At 39.3% G+C, this 20,826-nt stretch overlaps 1 protein-coding gene across 1 annotated transcript in view; it reads right to left on the bottom strand.

The window, feature by feature from the left end:
• BANK1 (B-cell scaffold protein with ankyrin repeats 1) overlaps positions 1 to 20,826 on the bottom strand; it is a 119,767-nt gene that overhangs the window by 26,738 nt on the left and 72,203 nt on the right. The window contains exon 8 of the mRNA XM_017736874.1: positions 186 to 282. Within this exon, the coding sequence (XP_017592363.1) occupies positions 186 to 282 (97 nt within the window). The remainder of the gene's footprint in view (positions 1 to 185; positions 283 to 20,826) is intronic.

Genomic DNA, 20,826 nt, shown 5'->3' with positions numbered 1-20,826 from the left:
ACTTTATTATTCCAACTGGATCCCTCAACTGCCTTCTCCTCTTAGGATATCTGCCCTTCCTGGAAGTTGTAGTAACATGAGGAAATCGAAAGGGTTAGAATAACTTGCCCTCTCTGCCCATAAAACTCACTCATTTAATGCAGCGCATACCAGTAGCAACAAAGCTGTCTAACAACATGACTTACCCATGGCTGGTGGAGTTTCTGAGCCTAACATAACCTCGTAAGTGTTGCTGTCTTCTGCTTCCTCCTTGCAATTAGTGAAATCACTTGCTGCATAATTCTAGAAAGAAAAATAAAGGAGAGTATTTGTTTTAGTGGCATCATCTCCTGCCTTCACATTTTGCTGTTCATATAATACACAACATCCTGCTAGGAGGAAAGTGAAGACAGAAACGTCATGCTTTTGCAACGATGTCGTGGTATACATACTGCAGGCAAAAGGAATGCATACATCTGGATACATTACAAGGACACAAGGTTCTGACATGGAATACCAAGTTTGCACAGCAAGCATCATGGATCTTCCCCTAGCACTTTGCTGGGCTGTTCAGACAGTTCCCAACTCTGCTCCCAACTGTGAAGCAGTCATAGATGATGAGAAAGATCAGCAACAGAAAAACATGAAGTCCAGGGGGCATGACTGAAGAGCTCAAGGGTGCACGCTGTGCAAGAAATCTCTGGGGAGCTCATTACAAGCAGTGGTTTGTACCAAAAGCCATGTGTGCTCTGAAAAGCCAGAAATGGGACTGCAAAGCATGTTTGGAGTTCTACCTCAGTGACCAAATGTGGCAGAGTGGTGTTTTGTTCCTCTAGAAAGCTGTTATGTTCACACAGCGCTATGCAAAATTAGCCCAAGGAGGGTCAGAACAATCAGTTCTCTAAAACAGTATCAGTGTATTTCCACAAGCAGAAGAGGTACAAACTTCTGCTCACCCACAGCAGCTAAAAGCAAACCTGTAACACAACTACAGACAGTTCTGCTGTCTAGAATATTGAACACACATTTATTAATTGCTGATTTTCAGTAACAACTGGAATTTCAAAGAGTGTCAGTTTTTTTTAAAGAAACCCAGCAGGACCTTGATTCCCATGTAAGTGTGATACAAAACTATCCTCCAAAGACACAAGGGAGCCCTCAATAATTAAACAGGAGTTTTGAATCACAAAATGTTAACTCCGGGAGTTTGAATACACCAACCCCAAAGCAGGTAGGGAAACAGCATAGTCCATATATCATCCAGACTGCAAGATTAATTACAAGCAGAATAGTGGACAGTGAAGTCAAGAGGAAGAACTGATAAGCAGTTACACCCTTCTGCATGGCACAGAAACTGATTCTCAGGAGCTCATGCTGTACTCTCAAGAAGTTTGTTCCTAGTATCCTGCTGCCTCCTGGCACCCACAGCCACTGCCTCAGGGACAGAGTTCTCACTGCATGAAAGAGGAAAATATACTGAGAAATAGCAGGTTTTTCTGGGGAACTGAGAATACCTCCTTTCCCTGCTGCTGCTGTACACAGCTATCTCTGGAATACCAGTCTGAAGACAGTACAGCCACCAGACTGTGGAACAGGTGCCTCCCGGGCCTGCTTTGCTTTGCTGCTTTACAAATACACTTGGATCTCTACACAGCCACACTTGCCTCCAACAACAGAGGATTCATCTCTGCCTTCTGTGCTAATGTGCGCATCAGTGAGAGAAACTTGTTTTTCTCAAACTTCCCTATTATTTCTGTAGTTCCTTTTATGCTTCATAGGAACAGGATACCTCTTATAAGCTCTGAAGTTAGAGCTTTTCAGAATATTTATCTTCAGAAGATTTAGGCCTGCATGTGCTAAATGTAAGTGTACATTTTGGGAGTAAAAAAAGGACTTTGATATGTTTCCTGTGAAGAGAAGATGTGCGTAGAAGAAATCAAGCAAGGAGAGCTCCAGATATATTAAGTTCTCCTGCTATGACACTGGAGTACCACACCCAGGAAATTCTTTCAAGGTGTCCACTTTTATCTTTGTGAATGTAAAGTACTCATGGCTATGCAGTTGGTAGAACGAGGTCAAAAGGATAAGCAGAAGAAACAAATGGCACTTTCTGAATTTCTTCTTTGACACAGGTATTTCTCAGCTGTAGGAAACCTGGTGACTCACAAGAAAACAATAGAATAGATATGATTAGTATGCATCTTTGAAACTTGAATGTTTCAGAAGACTGAAGGTCAGCTGTTCTGCTAGTTTATAGCTGCTCCACTGATAATGCTGAATCATAGGGAATTCAGGATGCAATTCAGAAGTTTAGCCCCTGACTACACTTTCTAAAAGACTCCTGGACCTGCGAGACACAGAAAAGCTGAACAGATGGAAACAGTCTTTAACTAAGTATGTTTACACTAGAAAAAAATTCTGTATAATGAATAAATTATTGACAGAAGTCTCCTCTGACACTGGGCATGATGACACTGTGCAGCTAAAAATCGTGCAGTGTCTCCCAAGGCAGTGGAAAGTGTCCTTATTTAAGAATGCAAAACAACATAACTAAATTGGAATAGTGCCACGACTCAGCTTGCAAACCTTGCCATGATGCCCTGAATGAATGCCCATTGCTTTTTAGGTTTGAAGTGTCTTTTATATGGGCTGGGTCATGTAACTTGAATGCAGTAGCATAGCTGCTTCCAAGTTGTTTGAGCCTGTTTGGCTGAAAATGGGTCTTTGATTTACTCTAGAGATTTCTTATGGATGTAAAGCCACTTTCCAAAGGAAGAACTAGCTTACCTGGAAACCAGCATTACAAAAACAAAACAAAAAAGAAGTAAAAAAATTTGTTGCTGTCAGCATAAAACTGCTCGCAACAGAATATGGAAAAGGCCTCTGAATGTTTGAAACCAGTTTACGACTTAGCAAAGTAATTTCCTTACCTCAGGATACAACAGGAATGCTGGCATGCATTGAAAGTCCTCTGAGAGACTGAAAATGCTTCAAGTCCTAAGATTTTTAAATGCCACCTCTCAAAGTCAAAAGGTAGATACCTAATTTTCTTTCACTGCTGTATTTTAACTGTCTTGATTAACTGACTTTCAAAAAGGTAAAGTTTTTTAATAACTTCAAAGCTGTTCCTCTTATACAAAGCCTGAACTGATTTATCTCAGTTTCTTACTCAGGAATTCATTAGCAAAATTATTACAACCATCTTGTCAGCGTTTTTTACAATGCTCTTCTGAAGAGCCATCTTTTAAAGGCACATTTTGGAAAGATCTGCTCCTTGTTAAACTGAGACAGAGTCATCCGCTCTGGCAAGAGCTGACACTATTGAAATTAGGTGCATTTAACCTTACTGGATAGTGAGGAGTGAAGCATTAAAGAACACAGAGGAATCTAACCCAACAGCGATATTGTATCAAGTTATGGCAAGAGTGAGAAGAATCTGGACATCAGCACTTCATTTATAAACAGTTACTCATAGGTAAACATATCAATCACAGCTCACATTAGCCTTTATGTAAAAGATATAAATGGCTACATCTAAAGTATATCCATACCTTATATTTCTATAAACCAAGTAGGAACTTCTGATTTGTTTAGGGCAATTTGATCTTCTGGATTCTAGGGCATTTCCAGCTGCCTGTTGGATAGAATTCAGGCTTGCTAGCAGACATCCCAAAAATACTCTCCAGTCCCACTAAGGCCTGTTCTTTCAAGGCTGCGACAAATCTGGTTGCCTGATTTGTTTCTAACATATCACCACAACATTCCTTCTTATTCCACTCCCAACATTCAAAGTTTGCAGTTCTGCCAAGATGCATTGTTCATGAGTCTGCCTCCTGCTACTCTGTAGCTCAGCATTTCAGAGCAGAGGACAACCATGGCATGGCTGTCTTACAGGCACAGCCTTAGGCATCTGCTTCTGGCTATTAAGCAACAAGATAACATTGCCAGTCACCAGAAAACACCAATTTCTACCACGTGACTTCCCTGAGATGCACCAGTCTGAAAGACTCCAGCAGCTGCCCTGTCCCTCTGCTCATTTGAAGCCCTGATCCTCGTGGGATTTTGAGAAACAAGTTGTCAAATGCTGGTTAAAGCTACCACAGTCTATATGGGCTTGCTAGAAAGGCTACAAAAGCATAGAGAGCCCAGATTCAAGCACAGCAGCGCTTTTAAAATTATCTGATATCAACTAAGCAGGTACGTGGATGTCTTAAGTCTTTGGAGTCAGGGCATCCTAAAGAAAGTAAGTATTTTCTCTAAATATCATTAGAGAAGAAAACCAAGAGAAGATGGTCTCATTTGCGCTTTTTCTTTCAGTATCTTTTGTTTCTTTTTTCTCTTCAGTGCAGATCTCAATGAGGCAAACAGTCCTTTCTGAAAAGTAAAATCAACAGCTTTGAAAACCTCGGAGTTGATGTGAACTGCAAACACTTCAAAATTTCATGTAACTGTATTGGAGTGTGCCCACTCATAAATCACTACAATGCATCATGGACTTGGAAAGAACTTGAAAAATCTTTCTATTATTTAAATTGCTAATAGGGTACTGAATAGTACAAGAACCAGGATGACACTAATGAATAAGCCTTTCCATTTTCACAATGAATCGTTGAAAAATACCCATATAAAACCATTTCTTATTACTTCTGATAGCTGCCTTTCATTTTGTGCCTTGGTCTTTCTCACAGTATTCTTAAGCGTCTGTGCTACAATTCTGTCCTGACCTTAGTAACTTGATACAGCTTCTACTTCCTATGGACTTACTCTCCTACTTGGGGATGTTCTCTTGCTACTCTTTCAACCTTTCCCTCACAATGAGGTAACCATGCACTTGGATATGCTTTTTAAAAAAAAAAATTGCTGCTATTATGTTGTTATTTTTCATTCCTGTCATAGAAACTGGATACAATAACATATCTTAGATCGCTCTCACCAAGATTACCCTCAGTGATTTCCTCTGCTTTGTTTACACAGAAAAGAGCCCTCTAGACGTTTCCTTTGCTTAAAATGTCAAAACCTTATCAATGCATTTAAAAACTTGTTGGATAATGTCTCCTGCTGTATTCCTTTCCAGGCAGATGCTGGTGACCTGGATCTCAGAGAAAGCCTACGTGCTGGTACACAAACACACTGAAAATGTCCTCTCACCCGGAGTGAATTTAAGCACAGAAGAAAACGGGATGTAAACAGGGTAAGTAATTTCAGGACCTCAAGACAGAAGAAACTGTTTTCCTTGGCTGGATGTTTCCCCCACTTCTTTGTCACAGGCGTACCAGATTTGCTTTCTCATGTTTCTGCTTTCAGAGAAACTGGACTGAAACATAGCAGTTGGATTTTTTTTCCCAGCCCCAGGTGATTTCCTTGTACCGCTCCTCAGACCTGCCAGCACTGTCTGCTTAGACTCTCGGTGCAGCAACTGAAGCAAAAGGGAAGTATTTCCATTTGGCATCCATCCTCACAGTTTTTGCTCTTTTTGTCTCACCCTCACTGTGGTGTAGCCTACACTATGCCCATTATCACTGCCCTGCCAGAGCTTTCCAGAATGCAAAGGTGAGAACTAGTATACCATAGGAAATATTTTCCATTTGCATTCTCAGATCTTCATGAAAAGCAAACAGACAATTTGGCAAACACTTCCCTTTCATTCAGTTCCAACTGCATCCCTGAGCCTTAGTGACCAGCCATTCTAGTTATAAAAATTTTTCTAACTCTCAAGTCTGCATTAATTACTAATATTCACATATTCTACAATGTAAAATATTCATCAAAGTACTGGAAGTGTTTAAGTATTTATGACTCATTTTTCCCAGGGTTCTGTATGAGCACCTGGAGAAATGACTGAAAAAGTGAGCTTCATAAAATTGATTGCATGCATGAGGACAGCTCCAACATTGTTGTTCATTAGCTTTATTAATGTCAAACACCTTTACTACCCCATTAGCTTGCTTGATAACTCAGGCTTGCAAAAAACCATGAGAAAACCCAGACTTCTCTGGGTTATGAGGGCAATGAAACATTCAATATAGTGTTATAATCCAAGACAAAAACCGACCTGGTTGTAAAGCCGGGCAGGTGGAAGAACAGTGGTGGAAAGAAGTTTCGCTGCACATGTTCTGCCATTCAATGCTGAAAAAGACAGCACTGTGGGCTGTTTAAAGTTTAAAGCCGTGTGGGCTGCACAGCCCAGGAGCTGAATCAAGCCCTTCAAATACTTGGACTCGACCTCCTGACCTAAGCCAGACTTGTCTTAGAAAAAGCCAAGAACAGCATATATTATCCTTCCAGCCAAAACTGCTACTGCCTTCTGCTTGCTTCCCATGTGTCAGAGCAAGCTGATGTGCAATGCACTCTGCCCTCTCAGGGAGCATGGCCAGGCCAGCCCCGTGTACTCCAGGCTGCTGCCCAAGCTGGGCCCCCAGCTTTGTTCTCTGCTTCACCACAGGTGAGAACACAGAGCCTCAGCCCCACACCATGTCTCACACTCATGCACATCTCAGGCTGTGCCCAGGAGCTGCACATGCAGCATGGCTGAGCCAGAGAGATCAGCACATCCAACTCCCAGAAATGAGTTAGAAGACCCTTCCCTGCTCTAAATGTTTACAGGAAAAGTGCAAGGACATCAAAAGTCCCTGGGATTTTTCTCACTGATGCCTTTCCACACTATGTTTTTCACTATTTCCCTTCAGTTTATTGTGCCTTATTGAGGCCTTGCAATATCAATACCAGATGACAGAACCCTCAGTGTCACTAACATCCATTAGCCAGCTGGGCAAGAGGCAACTGACCTAAACCTGTGTGTGCCACACAAGTTAGACCACAAAAAGAACAGGTATTTAACATCGGTAACTATTTTTGAATAAATCTGCTCATTTGAGGAACAAAAGGCAATGACTGGTCTGTTACTCAGAATGACTTCTCAGAGTAGCAAGCAATCATAATTTATTGCAAACCCCTCATGCCTTCCTCACTCAGCTGCTTACACCATGTGGCTTTCTGTTAGATGTCTGGGCATAATAAACACAGCAGTGTTGTTGAATCTTAAATATATATGACCCCTACCTCCATTATGCTTTTAACATACATCCATTATGCCTTTAACTTCCAACAGTTTTAAGTGTTCAAGGTCAGGATGGACAGGGCTTCAAGCAACATAATCTAGTGGAAGATGTTCCTGCCTGTGGCAGGTGGGGTGGCCTAGATGATCTTTAAAATTCCCTCTTGACCCTCTGATTCTACCTGAGCAGGACACAAGATTTTTGAATCCTTCAAAGGCATGTTCCTGCTGTGTAAAACTGCAGCATTATCATTCCCAGAGCACAGATTTATTTTTTGGGGTCATAGGTGTGTGCATAATTGCTTCACTTATCTGTATGGATTTCAGTTTAACACTACTTTTTTCATGTTAATTCAAATCAAGAGTATCACATGATCTGGTGGACAAGCATACTTCTCTGGTGATTACACTAATCCTAACAAATTAGAACATAAAAACCTCATACAGAATAAGGTACAAAACCAAGCAAGGACACAGAATGACAGTAAAAATAATACTGTGACATTCACAGTAATTTGTAAAATTTACTCTGCATAAAATTTCTCAGACATCTCAACTGGTACCATGTTTTCTGCAATACCAAAAGATAACAAAATGTTAGAGTTCCCATTCCAATATGCTAAAGGTACATAAAATGCACATAACTACTAAAGATAGATTACATAGAATAAATGAGAAATTAAATGCTCCACTGCCAAAATCTAATGATTTTGTGATCAGTCTGGAGCAAATGTATGACTGAAACAAGCGATTCATACTATATTAAGAAACTAAACAAATTAAAACATCAATGAATACCCAACTTTGGGCTCAGAGATTTTAATAACAGCAAAAAGGAATTGTTTCATTTGAAATAATCTACAGTAATCTTAAGTAATTTAATTCTGGGTGCCCTTATTAAACCATTTCATTTGCATGTCTGCTTTAACTTCATTACAAGCAGATTTACTGCACTGCATATCAGCCAGTATCCCTGAACTGGTCCCTACTTGCAGAATTATTTTGTGTAATTTCACACTTACTTTGTATGCTTGTCTATCAAATCATAGCAAACTTGCTGCAACTTTTTTTAACTCCTGCTTTTCACTGAGTTTCTGAAAAAAAAAAGCCTTCTCTCTGTAGAAATTCACAGCCACTGGGAAACAAATATACAAAAAAGACCCAAAGTAAGTAAAGGTTTGGTGTGTTGATAACTGTTCATTTATTATTATACAGCCTTCATGACTATGGCTGTGAGAGAGAAACAAAAAGAGACTTCTAATCACACAACTAAATTTACTGGTATATACAAAAATATGTTTTTTAAAACCACATTTCTGCAGTCTCCATTTGAAGAACTTGTGCTCAGTTTCCCTCTTCTGAGCATTTATGCTGTTCTCTAATCTAGCTACTGAGTATCAAGGGATTTTTCTTCTGAACATTCAAAAATAAAATTTCTCCTCAGACTCATTTTAGCTCATTTCTCCTTTAATGACAATTCTTGTTACTTCACTTATCACACACCCACACAATTTTTTGAAAGACTTTCAAATCTTGTAGAGTACTGATTCTGCTGAACAAAATATCCACTGCTGTTTGACAGGCTGTGTAATCATTGCAAACTCCACAAAAGCACTAACGCACTCCCATCTCTCATACAGGTTAATTTTTTTCAATCTAGCAGGGTAAGAATTTTTTCTTGCTTTTCTGATTTTTTTTTTTTCTGGGCAAGGCAATAACCATTCTCCAGAGAGCTTCTCTTTCACTTGACTGTGATTACACTGTTTGAACTTTCAGTTCAGTAGTTACTAAATTACCACTCCCTCAGCAGATCAAGCAGTAGCAGAGAAAGAATCACACAATCATTTAGGTTGGAAAAGATCTCCAAGATCATCAAGTCCAGCCACAAACCTAACACTGCCAAGTCCCAATAGGCCTTGTCCCTACATGGGGTGGGAGCTTGCAGGACCAAAACCTGAACCAGCTCCACTCCTTTGCCAAGCCAGCACCTGCTGACCATCCGTCTCTGTTGAACTACACAGTTATTAATTTTCCCTCCCACTTATTTCTTTAATGCCTGGGAGATTTTGCTTAACATTTGCTGAGATCAGTTCATTAAAATACTAATTTCAGGCAGCAATTATCTGCTGGTGAGCACTGCTGGTGGAACCAGCGGTAGCACTGATACACACTCAGCTGCAGGAGAGTTCACAGATGCTCAGGTCCCTGGAAGTGGAAGAGAATGTTGAAGATTCATTAAGTGACTGACAGATAGGAAATACAACAGAATTTTACATCTCATGCCTTTGTATTTCTGCTTTTGTTTCCCCTAGATAGCACATATAAAAGCTTTTTTTTTTTGAAATCCAAAACAAGAAAAAATCATTGGCTCTGAAAATCTCTTTGATTCTCTTAGCAAATTATGTAAGCAGGTAAGAATTTTGCCTTTGTAAAGCATAATTACGTTTTAGATGACCACAGTATCATCTAGGGGTGTGAAATGTTTAAAATACTGCAGAGTAAATAACAGCTAGACAGAAACACACCTGAAAGGGTAATGAGCTAATGGAAGAGCAGCACTTGTGGAAAGCTTAAGATTAAGCATTAGCTGTTCTGTTGTGCTAAGTAAGAAGAGAAAACAAATGGCATTTAGCAAGGATTTGGGCTCCTGAAAGAATCAGTGACTCTATCTGGAAGGAAAGGAAGAGGATGCAGAAGGCACTGAGTAAATGCATTAAACGTGCCCACAGCCCAGGCAACTTTCAACCCCTTTTCATGTAATGAGGAAAACATGGTCTGGCTGAGGAAAAGAACCCTCAGTCTTTCAGCACTGTTTGTTTCAAAGCCCTGTGCTCCAGATTACTGACAAGGATGCCATGGGCTGGAGTCTAAGATAGTTGCATAAATGCTACTGGCAGAACATTTGGGATCTATCACTGGTCTCAGGCTCTCTAGCATCAATACATCATTCCTCATTTTCTACCCTATACTCTATGTATACACTGCAGAGTGCTACCCTAACATATAAGCAGCTGCTGTATTTTGCATGAGAACTACCTTTTACATGCCAAGAGTCATGGTATTGTTTGCCATTTGAACTCAAGTAAAAGAAATTTCTAAGCTCTTTGGTGACTTCTGAGATTCAGATCTTCTGCTCTGGATCTTGGTAAATTCTCAGAAATTTTTCTTCTTTTACAGAAACTAGCAGGAGTTTTGCTCTATCTAGGCAACTTTAAAAAATATATTGAGTTAAAGAAGAATAGGATAAAGTGCATAAATTTGTGAAATACCATGGTATTTCTAGAATATGTTCCACATACATGTGCTAACAACTGTCAGACTTTTCAGATACAGGTTTTTATATTCAGGTTCTTAAAATCTTTGCATTCCTAAACAATAGCTAAGCTAAAGTATTAGAAAAACAGTTGAAATAGCAGCTATTACCTGTACTGCATTTAACTATGTCTATTAAAAAACTACTATTCTAATGGCTGTGCATATACTCACCAGCAAAAATTATCTAGGGAAATACTTCTGTGGGAAAACCCTGCTGCAGTATGTGGTAACATCAGGCACTTTGTAATAAATAAAAGGGGGAAGAACGTAAAAGACAATTTTCCCTCTGAAACAGGTATCATGTAAATGACACCCCTAGTCAATCAGATAAACAATTAACCTCTGTAGAATTTTGTTTTCAAATCCAAATAAGGTCCTTCTCTTATTTTTGCTTGACTTGAAATGGATCTAAACTTGGTGCATGTAGTGCTTTCAGATTCACCTACTATAAATTTGCTGCTAGTACTATGGCCATTCTGCATTATTCTTTTAGTTCAGGTACATCTTGCAACATATGAACTGAAGGATGGTGATACTGTAGTTTAAGAAAGCAAATGAGAAGGTGAAGTTTCTGGCAGAACCTATCTCCTCTCTTCCTAAAATAGTGATGATAATTTTTTCATTCTGTAAGCAAGTTTCAGGACTTGGTAACAGCTGGCAAACTACTTTGAGACCTCTGGACCTCAATTTAAGCAAAAGCCCTTCTCTCTCTCCCAAAAAGACAATCTATGCATTTGGTCAGAGACCTCCACACTACTGTGTTCAGACAAATAATTTCATTTTAAGGTGCTTTGCTGGTTTCACATATTTCAGTGACAGCTGGTTTTATTTGATGGCTGTATATTTACTACTTTCAAATTGTATCCATTGTCTCAGAAATACATCCTGAATTTACAAAAAACAGCTAAAAGAGACAAAAAGTCCAGTCTAATTTGGGTCCATTCTGCATACAGCACACAAGCAATATGAAATTCATCTTCCTGGCTTCTACAAGCCCTCTGAAAATCCAGACCCCCAAACAGAGGAAAGAAGGTAGCAGTAGAGAAAAAGAATGCCAAGCTTATTTTTAAAAAGCCAAACCAAAGTACTTGCAACTCAGCAAACACAAATTCTGTTCAATAATCTGTTATGTAATATAAAGTCACATTGTATTTCACCTGAATATTTCCATTGCAGAATCACAGAATGGACGGAGTTGAAAGAGACCTTAAAGATCATCCCCCTTGCTGTGGGCAGGGACACCTTCTACTAGATCAGGTTGCTCATAGCCCCATCCAACCTGGCCTTGAACACTTCCAGGGATGCAGAATCCATAGCTTCTCTGGGCAACCTGTGCCAGTGCCTCACCACCCTCACAGTAAAGAATTTGTTCCTAATATCTAATCTGATCCTATCCTATTTCAGTTTGAAGGCATTTCCCCTTGTCCTGTCCCTACATGCTCTTGTAAAAAGTCTCTCTCCATCTTTCTTGTAGGCTCCCTTCAGGCACTGGAAGGCCACAATTAGGCCACCCTAAAGCCTTCTCTTTTCAAGGCTGAACAATCCGAATTCTCAAGCCTTTTTTCATAGGAGAGGTGCTCCATTCCTCTAACCATCTTGATGGCTATGAAGAGAAATTCCTGATTTTTGAGCAAAAAATTATACAACATGAAAAGTGAGTTAACAGAAGATGCTACTGAAAGAAATAGAGGTTTATTTGCCTTAATTTTATATGGTAATTCTCTCTGAAATACTCCCATATCTTAAGAAAATACCTAGCCCTCTTAGCTTTGTTTGCCTAGTGAACAGTAGCAGACCTACAGGGAGCAGTCAGTCACCTGTTCTTTCAGAGTCTTTCTGAGAGCAGATCTATGTGATTTGTACCTGGGATCACACATACTTGTGAAACCTGCTGTGGAATGGGGTCCCTGCCCCTAGACAAGACCATCCTACTTGACCTGTGGTGTTGCCTTCCTTCGATCTTTACCACAGCCTGATTTCAGCTGTTAACTGCTTTCCATGTAATCCCCAGAAGCAGACAGATAGACAGATACATTCATATATTCAGCATTGTATCTTCTCAGAATTTTACATTAACAAATATGGGTTGAACAATACAAGGTACTGAATTGCATGCTATATATCATAAAATCTGTCTTACCTGAGGAAAAGCTAAACAAATATAAGTGTTTTGTATAAATCCAAAAGAAATACATTCCCTGACTGATGACTCAAATACAGTTAGTTGCTGCTTGCAGAAGGTAAACGAGTACCTGCTAAAAGCCATAAAAATCACTTTTGATGGTATGACATGCATTGAGACCTACTTCTGCTTCAAGAGAGACGTAAAGACAAATAACTATGTATTTTTGGATCCATGTAATTTCTGTTTAAAAAAGCATGTAGCACTTTTTCTTCTCAATTTAAGGTGAGGGGAGCCAAACAAACTGGAGTAATCAGCCTGCTTCTATGCTGGTAACATCAGTATTGAGAAATGCTTAGCAAGCACAGCTCACTAAAACCATATTTGACAGCTGTTTTAATGGCAGCTGCTACAAGATTATAACTTGGTATGAATACAGATCTCAAATATTACCTTTTCAGTGAGCACTTTCAGTTCTCAAGACAAGAAAGAAGCAGCAAATGACAAAAAAGAGCCAAGGTGGAAAAAGACTAAAGCATGAGAGAAAAAGGGCAAAGGAACGTACATCTTACACTCAGTGTGTGGCTTCCTACAGCATCATGCTCTTATTTAACACCAGCAATGTTAGTCTGCTGCAATTACCTGCTCAGTCCATTACATGTTTCTAATCCACTGTCAGGATCCACAAGCATAGTTACCAAGGTTTATCATTTTGAGCAGTGGCCAAACTTTGCATTATGCAGACATACTTGCAGCATAAGAGTAAAATGAGATGCTAATGAACCTGGGATGTAATGCATTAGTGGACTGCGTTTTTTTCCTGCTCACATCTCTCTCTCAGACACCTTGTAGCCACTACTATTAATAGTACCACACTATATAATAGAAAAGCAATATAAGCAAGCTGAGGCATTAGAGTTACTATTAAGAAATTGAATTCTACCTTTTCACTTTCAATTTTTTAAGGGAATTTCTGTTTTTTCCCAACAGGACATACAGCAATTTTTAACTAGCTCATTCCCCCTCATCTTCTCTGCCCCCAGCAGCACTTTAATAGAAAGTAGCTAATGAGTGTAGAGACTGGGTAACTTTACAAGAGTTTGAGAGCTGAAAGGACCCAAGCAGCAGATGGAAAGAACAGTAGCAGCCAGTTACAAAAGGAATCCCATTTGATTCTTTCCCCTGGGGCCTCTGCCAGTCATGCAGTCCACACTCTGCTGCATGTGCATGCTGGGCAACACTCTTGGGGCAGATCCTCATATGTAGTGAATTGTGTGTCAGCCTCAAAGGGACTGTAACATTTTACATGAAGCTCTACCACCCATTTTTTTTCTAAATATGTGTAACAGTGTAGGAAGAAAGTCTGAATCCAAAGATCTATACAATGCACCTATAAAAATGGATCTGTGGAGAAAAATAAGAGTTACAAATGGACTACTGCTATCAACTATCACTTGAAGGTCACTTGTCGTAACTGACCTCCTATTAAATGTGGTTACCCTGACAAGCAGGAATTAAAAAAAAAAAAGAAAAAAAAAAGAGATGGCACTGTATTACCTGTTGCCCATAGCACTCTGGTATTGTTTTGCAACTGACTGCTTAGTGTACTGCCTTATCTTTTTGTTTCTCTGTTAGAGTGTAAATTCCCTTTTGTGGAAATTTAATAAGGCATCTAAAGTCTGTCATGCAGTTCCTGTGATGGGTAAATCTTGGATATTCACGTTTCACTGAACAAATTCACAGTACGTGTAACTTCATGCAGCAGTGTGTGATGCTGAGGATGTTTGGAAAATGGATTTATTGTGGATTTATTTTAAAATAATCTCTAATGTGGAGGAGAGGTTGTTGTCACAGCAGGCAGTTTTGGATCATTGAGAGAACCTTGCTGGTTAAGGAGAAATGAGCACGCAGTGAGAATAGGAAACCTTAAAATTCGATGTTTTGAAATTCAAAAGCTTTAGTGAAACCATAAAGAAGAGACAATGCTATTGCAGAAGAATTACAGTTTAAAGAAGATGAAAACCAGCAAGATCCAAGTGTATTTCATATTGGGATTTCCATTCCTGCCTAAAATGATTGACAGGTTTGTATTCTCTGAGTGCTGGTTGAATTGTTGCACTGATGAGTGCTAAAGAACCCAAGAATAAAAAAAAAAAAGTAATTTTTTTTGCTTTGTCTTGAGACCTAAGGGGCAAGAGAGATACAAAAGACCAAATATCTAGTTTTAACAAACTGGTTAAAAACACCTAAACATTCCTGAAAAATAGGAAGTCACATCACAGATTAATATGCAACTTGCAATTTCAAGGCCGTCTCTACTTCAGCAGCAAGGTAGTCAGGACAGACTGACAGAAGAGAGATACAGATTGACAGATCAACAAGGACCTTGGGGCCTGAGTCATGAATTCATTGACTTGCTACAGTGTGGAGCACCAGGCTCTGGCTAACTCATGCTGAACGAGCAAGCAGCAAACCCCAGCCAGGAAGAGACATCATCAACACAGAAGATATGTGGTTTGACCCTTGGTCATGGCTGCAGTTCAGCATTCCATGGGCAATTTTTTCATGCTTCTTTGTTCAAAATGGTTGCAGACTATTACAACTGTGTTTCTTGCACTTTAGGAGAGCTTAGGTTAATAAAGGAAAACAAGCTCACAAGTACCGAGCACACTCCAGCTGATTGAGTCATTTCTTCACTATCAATTCAAATGGGATGTCTTCCCTTCAGCACAGCAGGTTCTGCAGTCATACAAGTGCTTTGTATGACTGATGCAATGGAAATACCAAAAGAATAAGTTAAATTTTGACACTTCAATAAAAACCATTTCACTAACGATGACAGTGATTTGGCACATCTGGAAGAAAGGAGAAAAGAACTGACATACAAGCAGATTTTCTTGCTTGGGATGTTCTTCCCAAGCTCTGTACATGACTCATAACCTGCCAGCATGCTGCCAAAAGGCATATCAGAGAATGGGACTCTATAGCCCAAGGGACACACACCTCACATCATTTTTCCTTCCCATAAGAGGAGGTAAAGTAGGAAAAAAATAATAAAACAATACCTCTCTCCTGTGCAGTTCAAGCTGCACAGTTCTGGAAACAATGGAGTCCTCGGTGACCTATGTTTGTCTGTGATGTGAGTGAACAGAGGAGGCAATAAAATGTTTAAGAGAAGGATGAGAGAACAGATGAACACATGCTACCAAACTCACTGTCTAACAACAAATGATTCAATATAAGAGACTGAACTGAGGTTCTTACACTTCAGCAGTCCTCCATTGTAGAAACTCAGGATGGTTATTTATTGACTCAATTAAAAAATAGGTGAATGACAACCTTGTTTCTATGACAAGGCATTGATGTTTCTAGGGAGAGGAAGTTTTAGTACTTAATACTACTTTTACATTGTAGTATACCAAGGAAATTGCCAAAGTTAACACAAAAGACTCATTTTAGACAGAAATGTTACCTGAAGAGATTATTTAAGGAAATATGATGGCATTCTTCATCATAACCCATGTCCTCATACTGAAATAGCAACTATGACTCTTCAGCCTGATTCAGTGAAGTACACAATTTAGAAGCTTTAGGGACAGCTTTTACTTACATTTTTATATTTCACTTAATTTTGCTCTACATATTCAGCTGTTTAACCAGTTAGGACATTCAGATTTTCCTTCTTCACCAGTTTAACTTTTGATTGCCTTATATAATAAAACACTCTCAATGTTCAAGATGCAAATCCCCAGTTTAGAAAAAATATGCAACATCCAAATTGCTTTTGGTAGTGTAAGAAAAAGGAAGTAGAAGCCCATGTAAACTAGAGTTCTGCAGAACTGCAAAGCATTGTCACAAATAGGGCTTGGGGAGTGGCTCTTTGGCCTCCAAACAGCTTGAGAACCTTAAACAAATAACTTGCCCTCACAGTTCTCAGTGCAGGATTGTGTATCCCAAAACTCACACCCAAATTATGCACCCATTGAGTTAAAATGGAGGCAAATAACTAGGAGAAACCTATTAAGAGCAACAGAAAGAAATTTTAGGGAATGACCTATCTCTTGTCTCATGCTTAATGCCTTGAAGGTCTCTTATGTAATCCATGTACCAGAATATCCTTTACCAGCCCAGCAGATTTTAAGGCAATGTCCTATATAACCAGAACAGAAAAAGTGGCCAGAGAAATTCTTCATGTATACCTTTTGTTTCACAAAGCACCTAGCAAGGGTGCCAGTCTTTGAAAGGCATTGTGCTTTTCACTGTAGTTTTCTGTCAAATTAATCCATGTGAATATAGCTATCACAAAATCCTGTGCATACTCCGAAATAACATATAGAATGTATTAATGCACTGTAATTACAAAAGTTCATCTGCATCAACACATCTTGTTGAATACCCAAGTCACAGACAAGTCTCTTGTAGGGTGTATATGAACAGACTTCCACTGAATTACTACGTAAAAATATATCAATAAGCCTAATTCTCTTTTATATTCAGTAGTAAAGGTGTCACTGTTATCAACTGTTGCAATATTTTAAACACAGAAGTCAATACACAACAGGCATTTTCAAAAAAGAAAAAAAAGGAAAAAGGAAAGAAGGAAAAACAGGAAAATGGAAAAAAAGGAAAAAGGAAAACAAGAAAAGAAAAAGAAGAGAAAAAAGTTTCCCAAACCAGAGATTTACCAGAAAAATATAGCTAGCCACCACAACCAGAGAAAGTGAAACAGAGAGAGACAAAAAGGAGAACCATTAAGAAAGAGAAAGCAATTTATAAAGCAAGGAAAAATAACATTCAAATAAAGCTATGTTGCTTTTCAACATAATAATCAGAATATTATGCCTTCTCTTCAGGCAGTCTAAGAGAAGATAACCCTCAAACCTCAAATTTGGCAAGTTAGATACTTGCCAAACTAAACTCAAGTTAGATAGTTCATGTTCTTCATATGAAAAGAGAGAGCTTTGTTTGTACACACACGGGATATTTATGACACCACTTGTGGCACCTGTGGCTGAAGGTAAACAGTTGCTATGTTCCAAGCAGTACTTCGAAAATGTAGCAATTCCTTAAACATTGGTGGAGCAGCACAGCCATCTCCAGTCCTTTACACTTAGCAGACCAAGCTGAAGAAAAGCTTTTTTTGTTTCTTCTGTGGGGTTCAAAAAGAAAAAAGGCATTGAGAGTATCTGGAGATAGCTGCAGTGACCCTTGGGAAAGAGCTGGAAATGCCAGAAATGAGAAGAACTTGTGGGAGCCATCCTGATGTACTGACTAAGTTTGATGCAGAAGAAAATACAGCGCACACAAAATAAAAGGTAGCAGCAGACCTTCCGTGACCAACAAAACCAGCAGTGGTATAAACACAGGGAGGCAACTTCCTACAAATACAGAGAAGTATACAAGTCATGCCCCAACACCCACTGAAGCAAACAAGTTTTGCACAGAGAACTGATGCCATTTTTATCTCCTCTCAACCACAAACATCACCGCTTTAACTTCCTCTTCCGAAACCAAGAATTAGCACTGGAAAATTGCTTCAGTGGTGAAGAAAAGCATGCTGTCTTCTACTCAGACTCACAATATAGACACCATCTTCCTGCATTTTTATATATAAAAAAATGGTTCTGGCAAATATAGAGAGAAAACGGCTTTTTTCTACTCCTCTCATATTCTAAGATGATTTTTAAAAAAAAGCTGAAGCTGAAATGTGTGGTAGTAAAAAACCCACAACTTAATAAACAAAAGAAGAATGAAATTTTGCTCCTTTTCTGAAAACTAGAGTTCTTAGTTGTTTATACAAGGTGCTATATGGTCTCAATTATATCCTATGCCAGACAGCCACATCTTTTCTTTGGTGTCCCTCAATGTTTAGGCTGTTTGAATTTTTTAGATCCCTGCAAATCCTCCAGTTTCTTTCTCTAGTGCTTTTGCTCGGTAGAGACTAGTTATTACACCTTTCCAAGGACTGCAGTGTGAAGGCTGTAGGAGCAGGGCTGGCTCCTGAGACCCCGTAATTCTTTAGGCATTCATTTGTCACAAGATCCAACCTAGTGCATTAGGGGACAATTCAGAGTTCATACAGTCTCTCGAACTTTCAAGGAGTCTAGACTCTTTACCTAATGAAGTCACATAAAAAAAATACAAATATCTGTGAAACAACAGATGCTGGCATACTCTACTGCACTTCAAATTCCTTGCCATATTTTAGCATTCCTTGGGGCTAGGTCAGAGGTTCAACACACAGCTTTTCTTTAGAAAAGGGCACCAATTTCCCCCTTTTAAGGTAATTTGTTCCCTTTTTTTTCTCCTCTCCAAACCTTGCTACTTAAAGCACTTTTTTTTTAATAACCCCCTCCTCTTCACCTGGGGACTCTTCCATCAGCTTCCTTAGGTCAGCCAAGTACCACCAGATGATCTGTTGCTAAGTTACTACTCCTCTGTGTTTCAGACTCAAAAAATGATCTGTCTGGGGCAACAGCCAACTTTTTGTAAAATATCTTTCCAAATACATGTTCACTGTAGTTAAAATGACCTGTTATCTTTGCTCTCTGGCATTGCAGATACTCTCCCTCTTCTCCCTCGTAGATTTTGTAACAATACAGGAACAAAAGACTGCCAAGAAAGAGACCAAGCTCCATGTTCACAGGCTTGTTGTAGACTCTGTTCCCAGCACTGAAGAGAAGTCCCATGCTGCACAACAATTGGACCTAAAGCCCACCCTCTCCCTCTCATTTTAATAGTACGAAACAAACCTGGAGACCATGTTCAGAGCAGGTGTTTTTGTTTTACATGAAGCTACTCAGGCCAGCTGTATTTTGCTGTAGCAAATGGGTGGACTTGTATGTATGGATTTGTTCTGATGCTTCCATCAGAACTCAAATACATTACATTTTGACCTTACGCAGCATCTTTAAGGTTTCCCAGATCTTACATCTTTTTTCCTCAAAATCTGCAGTTACAGCCTGATACTTATTTCCCAGTTATTAGATTTAAGCCCCATTAATTCCCCGTGTCTCACCTGAATTATTCTAGAGTCCCTGAGCATCCACAAGTGGCATATTGAGAAGTTAAGAGAAAATGAGAAAATTTTTCTCTTCCTTGATTCCTGCAGGCAAAAACTGTCTACAACAGGAGATTTGATGAGCACCAGACTTGGATCTCAGTCTGTGTTCTTAGAGAGGTTGTGAGTGGTTCCAGACTGTGACAAAAAACATTTTTCAAACTCCTCCCTATGCCCAGCCATGAATTCTACAACTGATTTGAAGTTTTACAACTGTTTTGATTCCTCACATTTTTGTCTTGTTTGGGATGGCAAGAACACTGGCCACCAGTTTACCTTGCAGATACACCACCCAACACAAGCATTCCTCACAAAGCCAGTACCTTCTTTTTTCCAACTAACCACACGGAAATCACTACCTTCTTTTTTCCAACTAAGCACATGGAATAACTTACAAAACAAAGACAGAAAGCTCCTTGTTAAAGATATGTGGCAAAAATCTTGCTTCTTCCCTGTCTACCAAATAAGCTAATAGGGGTTTTTCAACTGTCTTCAAGCAGGAATTTGATGTCACTCCTACAGCATCAGGAGATGAATTTAGAAGACAATTTAGGAGAAAATATTGTCAGGCCCTTAAAAAAAAAAGACAATTTAAAAGGAATAGAAAATTAATTTAGCGATAAGCTGAGCCATGATATAAGTGCAAGATTCAAAAATGAGTCTTTACTGTAGAAACTATTTCCAACAGCCTCATTTACAACAGATAGTATTATATTCTTGTATTTTACAATGCAAGTGTTTGCAGGATAAAAGGCTACTGACAGTGAATAAAGGCATGAAAACTCTGGTCTCATCAGTGTTAAAAATAATCTAGATGATAGAGATACACAAAAGCAACTTATAATAGCTAAAAAAGATGGAAGGACACAGAATGAACTTGCACATGAAATTGTTTCAAGATTGTTGTTCCAGAGGCCATTTTTGTCTGGAAAGCAGTTTTTGTCATCTGTCTAGACTACTTCCAGTGACCACAGAGGGGACCGACCAGCAAGCACAATTGCTCCTTTGCCACATAGACATCCACATTTCCCACCAAGAGGATTTCCAGAGACCCTGCCTGGGAACACAGACTGAGACACACCCTGCAGGGTATCTGCCCTGTAATGTAAATACAGCCTCGATGTATTTTTCAGATGCTGTCTCACATGAGACTCTTATTCTGGAAGCCATGTGTTTGTCACTAATGTCTCCACAGCGGTAGAAGGGAATAAGGTCTGCAGGTTGATTGGAAAACCATTTATTACCTAGAAGTGAAGGGCCATGAGGCACCATGTGCATGCAAGCACACCACCATCA

This window comes from Corvus brachyrhynchos, unplaced genomic scaffold, assembly GCF_000691975.1.
Source record: "Corvus brachyrhynchos isolate BGI_N302 unplaced genomic scaffold, ASM69197v1 scaffold175, whole genome shotgun sequence".
NCBI classification, from domain to species: Eukaryota; Metazoa; Chordata; class Aves; order Passeriformes; family Corvidae; genus Corvus; species Corvus brachyrhynchos.
Note: the sequence above shows the minus strand (reverse complement) of the source record. Positions and strands in the feature narration are given on the sequence as shown.